We start from the raw sequence: 19018 nt of genomic DNA on the forward strand, positions 1-19018 counted from the left end.
TATTTTAGTCAACTCCATCACAAGTTTTTTCCCACAAAACAGCCGCTGTCATCAGTGCCCCGACGGGGTGGAAGAGCTGCTTTCCCCATTGCCATTCTGGCTGCAGGGGTGCTGTTGGTGGTGTCACCATCTTCAGGAATGTGCAGAATTACTGCCCATGCCCCAGAAGTGGGGCTGCTGCCACTGCAGTGCACATGTGGAGGCTCCCTGGGACAGCTGCACATGGAGGGGTGCACAGGGCTGGGCACTGATGCCACACAGTGTGGGTTGCTCATACATAAGATCAAAGCATAGAATCCCAGAATGGTTTGGGTTGGGAGGGACTTTAAAGCTCATGCAGTTCCACCCCCTGCTATGGGCAGGGACACCTCCCACTGGACCACGTTACTCCAAGCCCTGTCCAACTCTGAACACTCCCAGAGATGGGACAGCCACAGCTTTGTGTCTGTATGATTTACATATGATTTACAAATGATTTACACAGAGATATGCAGATCTAGAGTATTTTCTGTCTTGTACAGGACATTTCAGAGCCCTCCTGGCAGGTGGTCATGGACCCCTGCTCACCCCCTGCCCTTTGAGCTACTGCTGCTCTCCAGGAAAACATTCCCAGTTTGATTTTAAAACTTTTCGAGCCAGAGCCTGTACCAATTACTTAGCAGCGTGCTGCTCTAGTTAATCACCAGTGACCATTTTTAGTAATAATTCCTGCAGGGCCAAGGACTGCAGAGAAACATCCACTCCTGCCATGCTCCCCTTCCCACCATCTGCCCTGGCTCCTCCCGGGCACGGGATGTACAGCAGCAGGCACATAAGGTCAGTGCATTTAGGGAAAAACACGGCCACTGAATTAGAGCAGCCGAGCCAGCGAGGAAATCCTAACGCTAATCCCTGATCTTTCACTGACACACGGCAAAGCTCGGTCGAGCCGGCTGCTTCCCTTCTCCCCAGCCACAGCTGGAAAACACGGATAATGCTGCATTACCTTCCCTGCAGGGCTGCTGCGATTAATAGCAGTGAAGAGCTCTGAAATCCTTCAGGGATGGGGCTGGTAGGGATTAATACCCAGCTAGATGGTCCCCCAGGACCTTTTGCCAACACCATGCCCCATTTTCTTTATTCTTAGCTATTTATTTTTATTTTTTTCTGGGACCTGGGTGTTGTTTAATCTCATTTGGCAGCTATGGATTGTCTCCAAAATAATCAATGTTTGTGCATTCATCTGCATCACTCAGCTGATCCCACGGGGATGAACATCCAGCACTGGCAGGAGCCTCAGGCAGAGAGCATCCCTGCTTCCACCAGCCAAGGAACCAACTTTCCTCCATGTTTCCAAAGGGGGAACAAAACCTTTGGTGATACCAAGCAACTTTGTCTCAAACTAATTTCAGCGTCATCAGGAAACTATCCCATATCATCCTGCAATTCACGTAGGGAATGGTGCTCCCACTGCCTTCCCTCCTGCCTAAACCCTGTGCACCATAAAGGCACGCACGTGTGAGGATGGAGAATCAATGGATGCAGAGTCCAACCCAGCATAAAAAAAATTTTCCCTGTGTTTCAACCGGTATCAAAAATAACCAGAAAAATACAGCCCTGCCCTTTGTCGGGAGGAAAACACCCGGAGTTCAGCAAACTGCCAAGTTTTTCATGTTTAAATTTCCGCTGGCAGCTGCTCCCTGGAGCATCCCAGCCAGTCAAACACCCCGCGGGCGCCGGAGCCCCGGATCCACGCTGGCAAATCTTCCCAGGTCGGCATGCGCCTTGCCTGAGCTCGTCGGGATCCCTCACGTCATCGGCTGCGCAGAGGGCGACCAAGGCATGAGAGAAACGGGGATTTTTAAAAAAATACGAGACCCGAAGCGTGAATCGTGGCTGAGTCACTGAAACACGAAACTCACTTAAGGGATGAATTAGAGCTATTAGAATACAGAGGTAATTACTCATGCGAACAATGCCCTGCTCAACTCTTTAATGATTACACAAATTAGTGCATAAAATTATGTTAATGACCCTGCAACCGGCACATACACCCAGCCCAGCCGGTGGGAGGGGATGAGCAGAGGTGAGCCAGGAGCCCCTCAGCATCCAGGAGTAAGGTGAGGGAAGGCCAGGAGTGGCTACAGCCCATCCCACAGCTTGGCTGAGCTCTGTGCCAGTCTTGTCCTGGAGTTCTACAGGGTTCCATGTCCATCCCATGGTTCTGGCAGGCTCCAGGACCATCCCATGGATTTGCTGGGCTCCTTGCCCATCCCACAGCTCTGCTGGGCTCAGTGTCCATCCCATCCTGCAGCTCTGCCAAGCTCCGTGCTCATCCCATGGCTCTGCCAGGCTCTGTACCCATCCTGCAGCTCCCCGACCATCCCACAGCTCTGCCAGGCTCCAGGCCCATCCCACAGCTTTGCTGAGCTTCGTGTCCATGCCTCAGCTCTGCTGGGCTCTGTATCCATTCCATCCTGCAGCTTTGCTGGGCTCGAGGCCCATCCCATGGCTTTGCTGGGCTCTGTGCCCATCCTGTCCCATGACTCTGCCAGGCTCTGTGCCCATCCCATCCCGCAGCTCAACCAGGGTAGCACAAAGAGCTGCAAGGAACATGCAGTGTGGATGGGTACATCAGTCTGACTCTCCTTCTTCAGGCACATGGGAGAGGGTTTTAGGGAACATTTATTACACAGGGAACTTCCTGGAATCTTCATTTTCCAGAATAATTCAGCTTTCTATTTGAAAAAGCTCCAACTGCAATTCCAGAAAAACTGCTCTTCCCTGTGCAGGTGCAGGGAGGATCATCCTGCACTTGGCATGAAGGACTGTCACCAAAGCTGGGGCTGTTTTTAGCCAGTCTAGAAATGACTCTAATTTTGCTGCACAGTAAAACCCTGCTGTAATCAGGAGCAAGAAACCTCATGGCACAACCAACATGCACAGATCAATGAATGAATCCCCTGTTCTAAAGAAGAAGTTTCTGTTCAAAAAAACTCAACCAACCAACAACAAAACCCCAAACTGTGGTTTCTAGGAGAAACCAAACCACAAGTTTTCTAACCGTTTCTATTTCAGCATAATGTTGGGTATATTAAGTACAGGGCTATCAGGACGATGTGCAATTAAGGAGGAGAGATTCCCTCCCTCTCTGCCGTGCTTCCCAAAGTGTTTGCACAATGAAGGCAGTATCGGCAGGGCTGCCTGGCAGCTGCGCGGCTGAGGGCGGCATAGAGGGGCCACACAGCCCCAGGGGCACAATCGCCCTCAGTTGTACCAACAAAGCAGCACTATCGGAAGTGCAGGAGCATCGGAATAGGCAGATTCCCTGCTGGAATGGCAGAGCTGCTCCAGTACTGCCGGGTAAAAGCTCAGTGGCACTGGGGAGGGAATGCTGCCTGCTCTGTGCAACGGGGATGTGTAGCAGAAACACACCCGGCCTTGGGATGGAAAAGTTATTTAGGAGAGGGGGTTACATTTGGTTGCCCCCTCTGCTTTAACATATGTAATTCAATCTTCCAGTTCCCACCCCCTTTCCATCTTTAGAGAGAACAGACTCTCAAAACACTAGGTTTTGGGGAGACCCACATTCATAAAAGACACTTGGTGCCTTGGTTTGCATCTGTTAAAATCCTAGAAAATATATTCCCAGAAGATGCAGAGGCAGAGGAGCCACCACAGGCTCTGCCTGCATGCAGCCAGCCTGCTCCCACTAATGCACTAGGATATTAAAATAAATGGAAGTTTTACCCAACAGCCCCATCTGGGTGAGTGGATGCAGATCTGGAAGCAGATTCCCCTCGAGGGAAGGCAAGTGGATGCTGACTCAGGTTCATTTTCATCCTCAGCCTGAGAAGCCAAACAAAGAGGAGGAAGGGGTGGCACTGGGCTCTCCAGGCTGGCACCAGGCAGGAGTGCAGCCCCTGGTACCCACTGACTCCTCACCATCTCTGTCACATCCTTAATGAACTCTTAACGTGGTGTAATTAAAAACTGAGAATGTATCAGGAGGCACAGCCTCCTCCAGTTAACTTTTTCTAGTGCTGTCAAACCCAGTTTATAGCACATTTCTGAGATATTAATTCCTGTATTTTATATCAATCAGAGAACACGATGATCCCCCCGAGGATGGTGAAACACACTGGATGAGAACCTGAAATTAAAACACAGGGCACTTGGGGAAAGCCTTGGTTCACCTCATGGCTTTCTGGCTCCACCACTGCCTGTCTGCCTGTTCACAGCATGATGACAGAAACAATTTTACAGAAAAAGAGGTGAAATAAACCAGAGCTCCACACTGGAAATGGGTTTACTATGGGATCACAAAGTGCTTTACAAACACCTCAGCTGGGACACAGAGAACAAAACCAGTGGGTGATGCTGGGGGCAGTGGTGCAGCCGCAGGAACTCTGACCCAGAGCGACCCGACCTCTCCTCTCAGAGGGCAAAGCCAAAATGAGAGAGGGAACTCATCAATGCTCCATTCCCTTCTGTCTTCCAGGTGAAAAGGAAATGCACCTTGGAGGAAGGTGACACACTCCACAAATCCCAGCACTGAGAATGCTGTGTAACTGCCTCTTCCTCAGTCAGTGCCCTCCGGGTTGCCCTCCGGGAGGATCAGCCTTCCCACAGGGTGATCCAAACCGCTGAGATGATCTTCAAAGCAAATAGTCCTCAGGTATTTCCCACTCCAATAGCTGATCCACACAGAGAGCTGGAGCACATCCTGTACCTGTCAGCTCTCCAGGACCAGGCTCAACATACTGCAGCTTTCCTGCACCTTCAACATACACCTTGGACAGGGAATTCCATGTCTTGAAATCAGCTGAACCACTCCTGAAATTGGTACTCCACATGTTAACAAGCTCCTGATGAATCTGCTTAGAGCCACAAGGTCTGCCTGGACTCCCTGGGTCAGACCTGACTCTCCTATTTCAAAATAGGGACTGTGACCCACCTCCCATCTGTCAAGGTCCTTCACTTCTTCTTCCCTATGAGCCACTTTCTTCCCAAGCTGGAGTGATCCTTTCCAGACTCCAGGGGTTTTTGGGCCAAACTTCCCCTTGTTTCACCAGCACATACCTGTGTGCTGCAGAGCCCACGCTGCTCACTCAAACTCCCTTGTTTCCCACATCTTAAGAAACTTAAGTCTGTTAGGAGCCACCTACTTTCCCACGGAGCCACGGCCTCTGGGCATCCATCCAGGGAAGATGCCATGTCCAGCGTGGCCACATGCAACAAGGGGTGTAATTCCCTGTGCCCACAGCTCAGTGATTACACCACAAGCCCAGCTCCTCTGTAACCATCATTCCTCAGCTCCTGCTCGCTGCCTCAACCACCCACACCAGGAAGGGTCATACAGACCAGTTCTGTCCCAGTTTATCCTCAGGAGCACTGTGGGAGCAGTGCCAAGCCCACAAAATCTCCCATTTTTCCCATGTGATCTCCTGTCCTTATCAACATTCACATTAACGCCTCCTCCTTTAAAGCAGTGAGAATTCCTTCTTTTCCCTTCCCCATACACTAAATTCCACCCATTTCCCAGGGAACCGATCCTTTATGAGGAGCTCAAACATGGATGCTTCCTGTGGAACACTCCAGCTCTGTTCCACACAAAAGCCTTTTGTCTGGATCCTTGCGATTCCCAACCCGAGGGCGGCAGGCGAGGATGAGGCTCCACGACCAACGATGACACCAGACGTGTTTTTGTAAAAATTTTATTTGTCAAAGAAAAAAAGCAATAGCCAATTGAAACCTACGTCATCTTTTAGCTCCAATTTTGGTCTTTAAATTTAGAGAAATGACTTATTTACTTTTTTTAAACAAACCCCCCTTTTTCCCCTTTAAGGTTTACCATCTACTCGTGCTGAATCCTTCCAAGGAGATTGCTCCAGCGTACCTCTCCAGGTCCTCGCTTTGCTCCTTTTACCAAAAAAATGCAAAACTCCATCGTGCATCTTAAGGGCTCCAATCGTCAAAAATAGGAAAAAAATATCTTTGGAATAGCCAATTGAGTTGAATAAAAAAATCCACACGAATGAGGTTTGGTTGGGGCAGGAATCCACTCCTATGTTCCTGGTAATTTGATCCCGCTCCATGAATCCTTGTAATTCAGCCTCCCTATCCTATCCACATTATGATTTGAATCCAATGATCCAGCTCCAAGGATTGGGATCCAGTGAGCCCTCTCCAATCCAAACCTTTATAACCAGCAAAACCAAAAAAGAGGAGGCAAAAAGTTAGATACTGTAATGAAAAAATAGGATTCTGGGGAATGATCAGTTATGTTTGCCATCAATTAATTCAGATGTACAGTAATAACTATCAATTCCCCAAACAAACTTTCCAATGGTGATGCTCAATAATTCTTTTAGAAATGTTAATTACTATTTGGAGGAAACATTGTAAATATTTACAATATGTCAACTGGAAATGCCAACATACTCAGCACATTGGTGGGCTACGAGGTTTTGTGGTTGTAAAAAATGATTTTATTAATCTGGAAAAGCTTTAACTGCTCGGTCTATCCACCTACTATGGAATGGCTGGACTACAGCTGCACTCCCAGCTGGAGGGAACATTAACAATCGGTGTTTTCACACGGATTGTGAGTCAATCGTGAATTAGTCTGAGGGGGCAGGGCTGAGACTTAAATTATTCCCCACTAGGTTTGCTATTTGTTTTTTCGTTTTTTGTTTTCATTCTGGTACTTATAAAAATGCAACAGCCACGCTGTATCAGTCACACAGAGGACATGCAGATTTTAGCAGTATTGATATTATACTCTGATTTCAAGTTCTACTACAAGTGTACGGATACTACAGACATGGACACTTGTAACCAAACGCTGTGGGACAAATAAACCAATACTCCCCCCCGGCCCCAGTTATTCCTTTAAAAAACTAGAATGGAATAGAGAATTACAAAAGCAGGGATTTGGCCACAATTGCCCCCCCAAAAAGAGGTTTTAAAAGAGAAGAGCAATCGCAGCCCGTGGTCACAAGAACATGCCTGAAGCGACACGTGGGGACACGTATGTGCTCGGCCTCAATTCCCCTGTCTCTCAGTATAAGGTCAATACTGCCAAGTTCATCTGTGACAATAGCACTTGGAGTCATACCATTGCCTCCATTATTGATCTGATCCTCCTCAATCCTCCTTTTGACAATCCTAAAATGATTGACATGTGCTCCACAATCCTTTAATCCAAAGCATTCTTAATCCATCTCTTCAGATATGTCTACAGAAAGACACACGAAAAGGCAAGATAAAATGTAAGATCCCCCAGAAGAGACAAGTTAGCCACAAACATCCCAACATCCCCAGCTCGTCTCAACCACAGTGGAACACTGAGACATTTACACAGCAATACCACAGCTCCAAGAATGTTGGTATTGAACTAGAACTAAACCGGAACAATCCTGACTGACAGCAATTAAAATACAATTTACCAAAGACAGGAGGGGAATGTTGGTGTGGAGGAGCAAATACTCACTAGGGATTTTACACAAGAATGCAATTCAACACTTCAGCCAATTCGAGTAAAACAGTTGGAATTTAAAAAAAATAATGAAAGACTGCACTAAGTAAAGAAAACTGTGTACAACATGGGGTTCTACAAAAAGATCAGAGCTAGTGATGTTTATGTACGAGATCGGGATCTGCTGTGGCGGGGAGAGTAGCGTGGAGATCCTCTGCTTCTTCTTGGGGAATAACTGCGGCTTCTGCTGTTGCTTCGACTACGGCTCCTGCTACGACTACGGCTGCGGGACCGAGATCTTCCATAGCTTGGGCTTCTTGGGCCATCAACTTTAACTCGGATGTAGGCAGTTTCTCCCTATTGAATAGACAGAACTTTCGATTGAAACGTCGAGGCTTCAGGGCCATGTTTCAGGCATGCTGACAGACTGCAGACAGTGTTACTACACCCGGGACAGACAGCAGAGCTTACACGTCTATCTCCAGCCTGACCACACACTTATTTAGCTGCTTTGTAACAATGAACACCACACGTTCCTTACCTTCAAATCCTACTGTTAAAGCCCCTTGTATCCAATTCTGGCCAAAGAAAGTAAGTGGGATACCTACCTCGTGCGATCTAAATTTAGTGTTATCCAGCTTTCGCACAGCGTAGGTCATGTCTTCCTTCCGCACAAACTCCACGACACCAGTGCCATCTCGGAAAACATCAGCATAACATACATCACCTGCTTCACGCATGTGATCCTTTAAATCCTGCCAACTTCCACTTGGAGGCAGCCCTACAGAGAAAGTAAGAATTTACTTTAAAACCAGATTAAAGCTTCTCCTCCGATAGGTACGGCAGCAGCAAGGACTAGCAAAGGGGACTACTTTGGAGAAGCCCCGAGGAGCCCTCGGCACCGAGGGGACACCATTCCTCTCATCCCAAACCGCACGCGGCAACGCTTTTTAAGGAACAGCTCGCAGCAACACCACCACCACCACGCCTGCAGGACCCCGGGGGAGTACTTGGGCTGAGAGCAATGACTCACCCGAGACGATCACTCTGTACTCCGAGCGCCGGGATGGGGGGCCGTACCTGCCCCTGGGGGCTCCTCCCCCTCCTCCGCCGCCGCCGCCTCTGCCGGTGCCGCGGCCGCTCCGAGGGAACTCCACGCGGAGGCGATACCCATCGTAGTCGTAGCCGTCCCGCCCGTAGACGGCGTCCTCCGCGTCCCTGCGGGCGGCCCAGGGCGGGCGGTGAGCGCGGCCGCTCACCCACCCCCCGCCTTTGTTCCCGCTTCCCGCCCGCCCCTCCCGGGCCCGTCACAGCGCGGCCCAGGCACGGGCGGCGATCCCGGGCGGCGATCGGCGGCTCCGCCGGGACTGCGGGGCCCAGGGCAGCGTCCGGGGGGAAAAGGGGTCTCACCTGGGGTCCTCAAACTCGACGAAGGCGAAGGGCGGGCCCCCGCGGCGGTTCTTGAGGTCGATGTCGCGGATGGCACCGTACTTGTAGAACACGTCCTCAATGTCCTTGGTGCGGATGTCGGGGGGCAGGTTCCCCACGTAGATGCGGCAGTCGTTATTGCCGGCCGGGCCGCGGATGACACCGCCGCCGGACATGGCGAGGTCAGCAATGTTTGCGGCGGCGCGGGGCGGTGCGGGCGGCGCGGGGCGGCGGTGGCGGGGCCGGGCCGGGCTCTCGGAGCTGTCGCCGCCTCCCCCGACCGCCGCTTCAAAATGGCGCCCGCGGCTCCGCTCGCGCTGCCTCTGCGCGCACCGATCTCAGCCCGGGACGCAGCACCGGCCGCAGCACCTCCCGCGCTCACGGCGAGCCAGAGGTGGCACGCGTCTTCCGCCGCGCCCTCACCCGCCCTGCGCTCCGCGCGTGCGCGATGCCGTCGCAAAATAGTCCCTCCCGTTCTCGCCGCTCCGGAGAAGCCGAGCCCGTACGAGTTGCGCAGCTGCCGGGCGTGAGGGTGCGGCGAGCTCGGCTCAGCCCCGAGGAGGCTCCGGTGCTCGCGGCGAGAGGACAGCACGTCCCCAGGTCGCGACTTTCACGGCGGCGGGCCGCGTGACGTCACGTCCGGTGCGGCGCCCGCGCCATCGAGGCCCGGCCGGGGAGGGCGCGCCCCACAATTCCCCGCGCGGGCGGCGGGGCCGCTTTGGCGCCAAGCGCGGGGCGCGGCCCAGAGTGCAGCGCGCGGGGCTGCGGGGCGGCCGCTCTGCGGGGCAGCGCGCGGGGCTGCGGGGCAGCGGGCGGGGCGGGGCGGCACCGGCACCGCTGTATTCCCGCCGCCTTCCCGCCGTGTGCCCGCTGTATTCCCGCCGCAGCCCCGCCGTGTGCCCGCTGTATTCCCGCCGCAGCCCCGCCGGGTGCCCGCCGCCTTCCCGCCGTGTGCCCCTTGTATCCCCGCCGCAGCCCCGCCGTGTGCCCGCTGTATTCCCGCCGCCTTCCCGCCGTGTGCCCCTTGTATCCCCGCCGCATCCCCGCTGTGTGCCTGCTCTATTCGCGCCGTGTTCCCGCTCTATTCCCGCCGTATGCCCGCTGTCCCCTCCTGTGTCCCCCCCTGTCCTATCCCCGGTGCGGCTGAAGGGCCGCGGTCGCGGCGCTGTCCCGGTGTGCCCCGCACAGCCCGGCAAAGGGCTCTGGTGGCCTCCCGGGGGTAGGACGGAGGCTGAGGCAAAATGGCCGCCCTGAGGGACCGGGAGCGGGACGGGCCGGCCGCTCACATGCAGCTTACACGTCTCCTTCAGCAACCTGTCATTAAAGTTCAGTTTCTAATCTATTGGTTGTGGTTCTTTTCCCCACTCATGTAATTTCTCACTGCTGAACCCATCTGATGGTTCTTGGGGTGCTCCTGCGTCAGATGGACCTCGTGGTTGACTTGTTTCCTTTGCAGCTGCACATGATGAGTTTGGACAGAAAAACTTAAAAGAATGGGCTTGGCTCTGTGTCTACGTAAAGTGAAAGTGCAGGAACAAAAAGCACTAGAAATTGAGGCCAAAGTCACATCCCAAGAGCTCACCTTCAAGAGAACATCATCTGTGCAGGGCTGTGTAGTTGTGGTGTGTCTGCAGAGGTTTTGTAGTTACATGAAATATATACACAAAAAAGGGCAGAAAAGGTTTTCCTGGGGAAGAAGCAAGGAAATAATACCCAACTGTGTTACAAGATTATAATTTAAAGTCACTTTAAATCCCACTGGAGTATTTGGGGTTGTCACAAAGACCTCATAGATGGGTTAAATCAGCAACTGCAGCTTTAGGGTGAGAAACCATTTCAGTGTGCCCCACTCCACAAGATAAAACAGATGTGGGAGAAATAGTGCTAAAGATTATAGAAATAGTTGTTCTTGTGCAATCTGGGTGTCTCTCTGATCCCTGAGTGTTGTTTTACTGGCACAAGTGACTCAGTGTGGGGCCAGAGAAGTCCCGTCACCAAAACCATCATGATGGAGTTAAAGAAGTGTCAGAGTGTGGCAAAAACCCCTTTAGGCTCCTGAGTTTAAATTAATTGTCAAAAATGCCTCCTCCTCTTCCTTGGAGCCCGTCATGCTGCCCTCATTTTTCATGTGTTAATGAAAAATGCATATTCCCCTGGAAAAACAGCAATCTGGTGGCTGACAGGGAAATATTTTCAGTGTAACGTCATGACGTGTGTGACTCTTACAAATGCTGCTCGTTTTTCCCTCATTGAGGTTAACGTGCAGTGATGTGCTCTGGTCTGGGCATCTTTAACAGGGAATGGCAGTGTTGGGTTGCTAATGGAATAAATAATGGCAGAGAGTTGGTGTGAGAGAGTCTGTCTTCTGGAGTGGTGGCTGGCAAAGGGTAAACTCCCAACTGTCTGGGGATTTTCTGTGTCTTTAACAGAGTTTAAGGTTTCACAGTTCTCTTTGTAGCAGAACATGACATGGTGAGCCCTGACTGCAGCCCTTGCGGTTCCAGTGCTGATCTATGTGACTTAAGTGGGTGCTTTGGGGTAAGTAAAGGGTTTTTAACCTTATTTAACAAGCTGTTCAGTTATTTGCCAGCTCAGTAGAAACACTCCTCAGAGTCCCCATCCCTGGAGGTGCTCAAGGAACTATTGGATGTGACACTTGGTGTGCTGGCTGGGTGACGAGGTGGGGATTTGGTCACAGGTTGGACTAGATGATATTGGGGGTCTTTTCCAACTTAAATGATTCTGTGCTCCCTGGAAGTGTTCAGAGCCAGGCTGGGTGAGGCTTGGAGCAACCTGGTCTAGTGGAAGGTGCCCCTGCCCACGGTGGGGGGTTGAAACTGGATAAGCTTGAAGGTCCCTCTCAACCCAGACCTTTTTGTGTTAATAAAAAAACCACAATGCCCCTCCCCACAAAAAACAAACCACAAAGACCCTGATGCTCTGCCCAGGGGTAGGGAAGCTCCGTCCTTTGCCAAGAAATGAGTTTTATTTTCAAAAACTTATTAAACACTGAAAGTTATTCTTAGAGGCATCATAAACCAACGGTAAGTCTGCCTGGTTGGTGAGAACCCTGTTGCATAATTTCTTTTATGTCTTAATAATCCTCATAACTGGTTTAAATGATTATCTTAATTACCTTAATGAAGTGTCTCTTTATAGAAGTATTGGATGTTTTCTTCCTCATTACCTTCCTTAGCTCTGTGTTACCAGCAGAGTGTTTAGTCAGACAAGCTGCAGAATACTTATTTCTCAGAGTAATTTTTGGTTTTCTAGCAAAACATGTATGTGGAGAATCATTAAATTATGTAGAAAATAAATTACTAGGAAAGAAAAAGCAAATAATCTTGCAGAAAAAAAAGAAGCCAGCTACTGTACAATGACAGTTATTTGTTCTCAAAATGGGAGCAATGAAAATTGAGGCTTTCCAAGGGAGAATATTGGTGAATAATACAAATATTACCCATGTAACGTCACTGCTGATTGTAATTCCTGATGAAACATGGGAAGCAGGAGGTTTCCCAAGTGGAGCTGCGGGGCTGGGGCCACAGCCCATGGCCTGTCATCACCCAGCACTATTAGGGAGAACCTGTTTTTCCCAATCCTTAGTACAGAGTGATCTAGCTGGGATTAGTCCAGACTAATCTTACTTGGTTGCAAAATAACAGTTCATCAAAGCTCAGATTGTTTGGGACAAAAGGGTTGTTTTTAAAGAGTTGTCTGAAGTTGCAACCTTTTTTTTTGAGAACTGAGATGTGAATTGTCCAAAGTTGCAGTTTCCCTCCCATAACAGTCCTTTGGAATCTGCTGGAGGTGTTTCCTTGGCATTTCAACAGTAACATGAAACCACACAGGTTGTGTCTTGGGAGGTGAAATATAAAGCTGATACTCGGGGTGGGGTAGGAGTTCCATTTTAAATTGTGCCTCAAAGTTATCAAATTTACTGATTTGCATGTAGAAAAGAGATGCAAAATTACCAGCCTGCTTTTTTTCAGAGAAACTCTGAGATTAACATAAGACAAGGAAAGTGTGTGTGAGTTTGGAAAGAATTCCCATAACGGTGGATGGTGACAGAGCTCGTTTTGTTTATGGAGATTTATCTGTAAGCAGAGAGATTTCCTCTGCACATGCTGAGGCATGTCTGGATGCACATGGAAAACACAGCACGCTGCCAGTGGGAATGTTTCCTGGAAGCCAGCCCGAAAGGACACACACAGGTGGAGACTTAAAGGAGAAAAAACCCCCAGACGAGCAGAGGTAACACCACAAGGATTCAAATCTTCCCAGGCAACTTGAGAAATGCGCATTTTTAGAAATTCCAAAACACTGCTGTTTGTCCCTCCTGAGAACAGCCACACCATACAGTTGGTCACACAATGTGCTTGGCAGAGCCATGATCCCAGTCCCTGGAGCAGAATGCTGAGCTGTTCACTGGCCAGCTTGTCACCTCAGGCAGGTGAAGGGGCACAGGGTAGAAGAGTCCATTTAAATTTGTGTTAATTTTTTTGGCTCGTACCAATTAAAGGGTAATTTAAAAAGATTTAAAAATAATAAAGATCAGGGATTTGCTGTGATTTCTGCTGCCTCATTTTTACACTACTCAGATTTGCAGTGCCCGCTGTCTCCTTTGATTCCCACGTGCCAGCACACCACAGCTGTGATTGGCAGTGGTTAGCACAGACCAGAAAGTTTCAATGAATGCCCCCAGAGCTGTTTTAACAGATTTCTTTCCCTGGATAAACAGTTATGTTCATCCAGGGTTCTGCCATTGCTCCCGGCCTCCTGCTGTCACTGAATATCACAGGAGCTGCTTCCATTGCCCTTCTCTTTCCCTGCCTGGTGGGATGCTCCAAGGCCTGCCACGGAGAGGGAGGAAAATGAATGCAAACTGTTGAAGTAAATAAACCTGCTGAAGTTTATTCCCACTAATGAATAAAAAAGTGGAAAAGAGCAGATCTGTTTGGGTGGCTTATTCCAGAGAGATCTTTGTGGTTCGGCAGGGACTGGCCTGTGAGGGTTTTCCTGCAGCCACGCTGTTTCCTTTTGCTGTTTTTATTGCCCTGTGCATTTCCCAGAGTTGCCTCCTTTCCCCTCAACCCATTCCCACACTCCAGACTGAGCTGTCCATGCCAGGATCCACTGAGGAGCTGCAGCCATAGCGCACCAATGGCACTGGCACCGATGGCACTGGCATCGATGGCACCGGCACTGGAAGCTCACCAGCCCCACTTGGCACCTCCTGTCCCACCACCTGTGTTCTGACTTGCATTCATCAGTGCCATCCCAACACAGGGAACTGTCACAGCGTGTATTTGTCCATTGTCTGCTGTGTGGCACCTCACACCAGCCCCGGCCAGGACACCACAGGACCGTGGCACAGCCACGGGCAGCAGGAGCTCTGCATTTACACATCCTGGGGACGTCTCCGTAGCATCCGTGCCACCAAGTCAAACCTTGGGACCGTGGGTAGAGCTGTATCTCTTTGTTCTCCAAAAATAACTACAATTTGCCAGGCCTGAGTGGTTTTTAAAGGAGGTTTTCCATTAGCTTTCCATCAGAGAGCTGCTGGCAGCGCTGCTGATGTCCCTGCTCCCTCACCGGCTCGGGGCTTTCAACAGGATGCAGCCCCTGTGGCATCACTGTGGGTTTGCTGATTTTACTTGACACAAGGAACTACAATGAGTGAGAAATGCATTAAAATTGGTTTCAAGCAGAATATTTTAAAATAAAAATAAAGTCTTTGGAACTGTTTCATGGACATGTGTAACTTTACATAAACATTGAAGAGGGGAAAGGGACTGTGATAAAGTCATGGAGACCAGTGTGGGAAGGACACCAAGCCATATATTTTTCCTGTCAGAGCTCAATGAAAGCCAAATAAACAAGGAAAAATAAACTCAACGTTTACAAAAGGCCTAAGGTGGGAGCAGCTGTAGTTTGCTGATCCCAGTGCCTGGTGGCTGCTGAAATCATTCTGCTCCCACTGGAAATCCTGTTCCATGGCATTTTATTGTCCAGACATTCCTCACGTAGGAAACCTCAGAGTTCATATCCCATTAATTCTTAAGGTGAAGGGTGCAAAATAAGTGATTTTAAATGAGCAGATTAAAAGGTGTGTCAGAAATTAGATGTGGAAATGCCCCAGCAGTTCCACACTCTGCTCTGTGGGGCAAATCAAAACCAAGACAATTTTATTTTTGTATGATATTGGGCTTTCTGGTACCACAGTAGCCCAGCTAAAATGTGAAATGGAAAGAGGAAGCCTAATTTTTTCCTTTTCCTAATAGGCCTTTTAGGTGCAGTTCCTTGAGGGCAGTAAATAGGATTAGCAGGTCGTTGTCATTTAGAGCACGACTGGCGGATAATATTTTGATAATTTCCCAGGAAGCATATTAACATTTTTATCCTCTGAAATACTACATGTGAGAAAGAAAGGATCAAAGAAACAGGAGCTGCATGGGGTGAGGAGTCTGGGAGAGCTGGGCTGGCGAGGGCAGGGAGCTGCAGCACTAATAAAAGCTGTGGTACTTCCATGGGAACCAGTTATCAATAAACCTATGGCTTTGGATAATGTCCTGGAGTATCAGAGAACTTTACCTTTTCACCTCTCATCACAGAGGGTTTCATGATGTACACACATATTTGTGGCATCCCCATGAGGCTTTTTTTCTGTTAACAGCAACAAATCCCTGTGCTGCTGGGCCGGGGGCAAACACAAAGCAACGCCTCTGCTTCTGTTTGCTCTGAGAGCATCAGTGTTGTCAGTGAGAATATTTTTTGTTCTAGGGTTTGTTTTTATTTATTATCCCCATCTTTATTCCTCCTCATCCTCCCAGCCAGAGCCAGCTTGGCTTCTGAACCAATTTCTTGCCTGCTTGGAATTAGACACAAGCTGAGTGGTGTGATGGACTGGGACTGAAGTGCTTCTGAGCACTGGTGGGACAGGGATGAACTGGAAATGCACCTTCCAGACTCCGGGTTGGTGGCTTACACCAAGGGCAGAGGTTTGGATGCCTCTGGTACCCACTGTCTTCTTGGTGCTCCACAGCAAAGCCCAGTGTGTTTGCTGGTGCTGCCCATGGGCTGACCTGGATCCCAGCTTGGCAGCTCACCTGTATCCCAGCACGGAGGCAGAGCCATCCAAGGGCACTGAGGGCTGTTCCCCAGGACACATGTCTGTGCAGACGTTTACTCTCCTCCCACAGATATTTCCAAGCCGTGGGACCTAAGCAGCTGTAACATTCCCGTAAGAAAACCACCACCATTTGGCAATGTTTGGCTGGAAACCTCTGCTCTTTTCTGGCCATGAAGTGCATTCCTGACACCTCTCCCTGTGTCTCCATGATAACGATCATCTCTGACCGGGGATGAGGCTGGACCTGCCCAGTAATTCCCATCCCATGGGTGTTGAGCAGGGGATGGGGTGCACTTACAGCTCCAGTTATGAGTTCTCCCAGCTTGTGCTGGAGGTGCCAGAGGGAGGTGAATACAGGCTGTGCTCCTCTCTGCCTCCCTGATCCTGCTCTCGTGCCCTCACTGAGCCTTAGGGTTATGCTGGCCCAGAGCAATGCTCTATGCAAGGACAGCCCTTCCTGCTATATTTCCAAGGCCAATTAAGAGGGAGGCAGAGTAGCCTTAAGCATTCCTCTAATTAAAACAAAATCCCTCATGGCCTTTTATATACAGAGAGATATTACAGACTTAAGGCTTGTATAAAATGTGCATTTATTGATCGGATCAACTGTTGCAACTTCTTCTCTAGAGTTCAGTGAGAGCATCAACATGACCAGCCTGGCAAGGAGGGCAGGGAGGGGGTTTTGGCTTTCAGGGATGCCAGTGCAGGGTGAGCTGTGAGTACCTGCCTGCTATATATACATGTTTATGTACACTTTATATACATTTATAGCCACAGCTGCCCAGCTAGGCATCACTGCTAGCATCCATCCTTATCCTGCTTCCCCAGGCTGGTCCTGGCTCTGGCACAGGACATGCTGCTCACACTGGGCTCTGGGCTCCCACCACTGCCCGTTCCCCAGCTGTGGTTTGCAGAGTTGCACACACAGTGGGTTGTTTCTGGCTGCTTCTCTTCTGAGCCTGCTCAAATGGCTGTTTTTTTGGTTGCAGGAAGGCAAGAACATTTCTAATAAGGCCTTGGATTGACTGAAGGACAGGACATACTTTCCAGGGAGCAGCAACCACTCAGACGCTTTTGCAAGCTGAGATTTTGCGCTCAGCAAGTTGCTCCAGTTTGAAGCACAATCCCAAGAAATGTGAGCTTGTGGTGGAAATGTCTGCAGGCCTGGACTGAAGTGGTGCTGGCAGATGATGCTGTAGCTTCCACAGTATAAACGTTACAGGAAAATAGTGTAAATATGGGGGATTCTATATGTTTTTCCTCATTTTTTTCCTCACTCAGGCCAGGAACTGCTAAAGCTTAAATAAATCATTGCAGAAGTGAGACTGACCTAAATCATTCTACACAGTGGAGACCTTGTCTCCTGCTTTTGGAGCTTCCCATATTTAAGCTGTGCCAGAACAGGGTTTAAGTTGTCTATACGGCAGTAGCTGCTTCCTACGCCCTGGGGAGCTCGGGGGAAGGTGTGAGATTGGCTGCTGTGTGCCAGCAAGGCTGCTGGGGAGACAAAGCCACCGGCTCACGCTTCCTGGGGGAACCAGCGGGGATTTTTTGTGCCACATCATCCCATGCTCAGTGCTGGCAGGTTTCCCTGCCCTGTGTGGGGCTGTCACTCTGCCAGCCTCTTTTTGTCCCCAGTGAACACCCTGGGTGCCTAATTAATTCATGCATGTGTGTCTACTCAGGGAATGCACAAGTGCCCAGTTAATTTACATTTGAGCACCCAAGGAGTTCATGCATCAGCACCCAAACTGATCCTGCATGAGCACACACAGGTTCACACCTAGTGCTCATACAAATGCAGGGTTAGTCTCACAGGAAAGCCGGGTCAGCACATCCATGGATGCCTCATTCCTGTGAACTTGAGCCCTGATCAGTGCATGCATGAGCACCCAGGCAGTTCACGCATGAGCACCCTGTTATTTTGCATACAAATGCCCAATTATCTTGTGCATGATTGATCAATTATTTCATGCATGAGCTCGAAGTGGTTTACACGTGGTTTCCCCGTTGGTTCACTAGTGAGTGCCCAGTGTGTTCCCGGAGTGGGGACATCCCTGGGGACTGCAACCCCTGGCTGGAAGAGTGTGGCAGAGCAGAGGAAGCCCAGAGAGCGGCATGGGGATGTGGCTACTGTGGATGTCCTATGGTGGGGCAGAAGGAACACCTAGTCTGCAGCCAGCCCAAAGCCTCCAGCATGTCTGGGCACCTCACAGCTCCTCTAATGGCAGCACCGTGCTCTGCTCGACTAAAGGAACCCAACCTTGGCCAGTGCTGGGGCTCACAGAAGGGCAGAGTAAATGATCACAACAGTCCTTCCAGACCTAAAAATTTAGAAAGCCTTTGATCTGCAGGCAGGGTGCCTTACAGATAAACCAAGTCGAGTATAGGGCTTGTGCCTGAGCACCAGCCCAAGTGAGAGGAAGCACAGGAAAGCAAAAATGGAGAATCTCAAGAGAAGAACTAAAATTAACCCTTGTCATTTCTCTGGCCCTGCAAGCACACTGAGACTTGCTCTGTGGTCACACTGGGAACCCTGCAAATCCCACCGTGGGAGCAGAGCCACAAGACATCGTCACACAGCACGTGGCTTTGATGTGACCTTTCCTTTCGTGTTTATATTGTCTCCAAACCCGTTTTTCACTTTGAGAGAGATCAGTTTAAAGGGAGTTGCCAGCTCTTGGTGCATCCAACTGGTCCAGGAGCCTGGGCTGGCATGCTGGGGTCTGCGAGCATGAGGCTGGGTAACTTCTCACCCCTCATCCCTCCACATGCACAGAAGCAGTTGTTACATTCCTATTCTGATACAACCCCTCCAAGATTCCAGGGAGATGTCCTTATTTATGAATCCTGCATGAACTGCACACCGCAAGTCACTCGCAAAAACTTGTAAGGAGCAGCTGACCTGAATCCATATTAATAAGGCTCACAAGTCGTGGAGTGTTTTCTCTCTCATGCCTGTGGGATGGCAGGAACGCGCTGCCTCGTTGCACGTAGGG

At 50.1% G+C, this 19018-nt stretch overlaps 1 protein-coding gene across 1 annotated transcript; it reads right to left on the bottom strand.

Annotated features, from left to right (window-relative positions):
* Positions 1-5680: 5680 nt before the first annotated feature.
* SRSF1 (serine and arginine rich splicing factor 1) lies at positions 5681-9490 on the bottom strand. Its single transcript, XM_071575063.1, has 4 exons — positions 8870-9490; positions 8493-8677; positions 8068-8240; positions 5681-7816 (listed from the first exon to the last, which is right to left on the bottom strand). Exons 1-4 carry the CDS (start codon positions 9061-9063, stop codon positions 7622-7624), a joined length of 747 nt encoding a protein of 248 aa, XP_071431164.1. The 5' UTR covers positions 9064-9490; the 3' UTR covers positions 5681-7621.
* Positions 9491-19018: the final 9528 nt, after the last annotated feature.

Source organism: Pithys albifrons, chromosome 21 (genome assembly GCF_047495875.1).
Source record: "Pithys albifrons albifrons isolate INPA30051 chromosome 21, PitAlb_v1, whole genome shotgun sequence".
NCBI lineage: Eukaryota > Metazoa > Chordata > Aves > Passeriformes > Thamnophilidae > Pithys > Pithys albifrons.

Bases quoted from the DNA above. Each gene is read 5' to 3' on its own strand.
- SRSF1 (XM_071575063.1), bottom strand. From the start codon at position 9,063: ATGTCCGGCGGCGGTGTCATCCGCGGCCCGGCCGGCAATAACGACTGC. The intron at 8,678-8,869 runs GTGAGACCCCTT...GGCCGCCCGCAG, and splicing joins GTCGAGTTTGAGGACCCCAG to GGACGCGGAGGACGCCGTCT. The intron at 8,241-8,492 runs GTGAGTCATTGC...CTTTCTCTGTAG, and splicing joins GTACAGAGTGATCGTCTCGG to GGCTGCCTCCAAGTGGAAGT.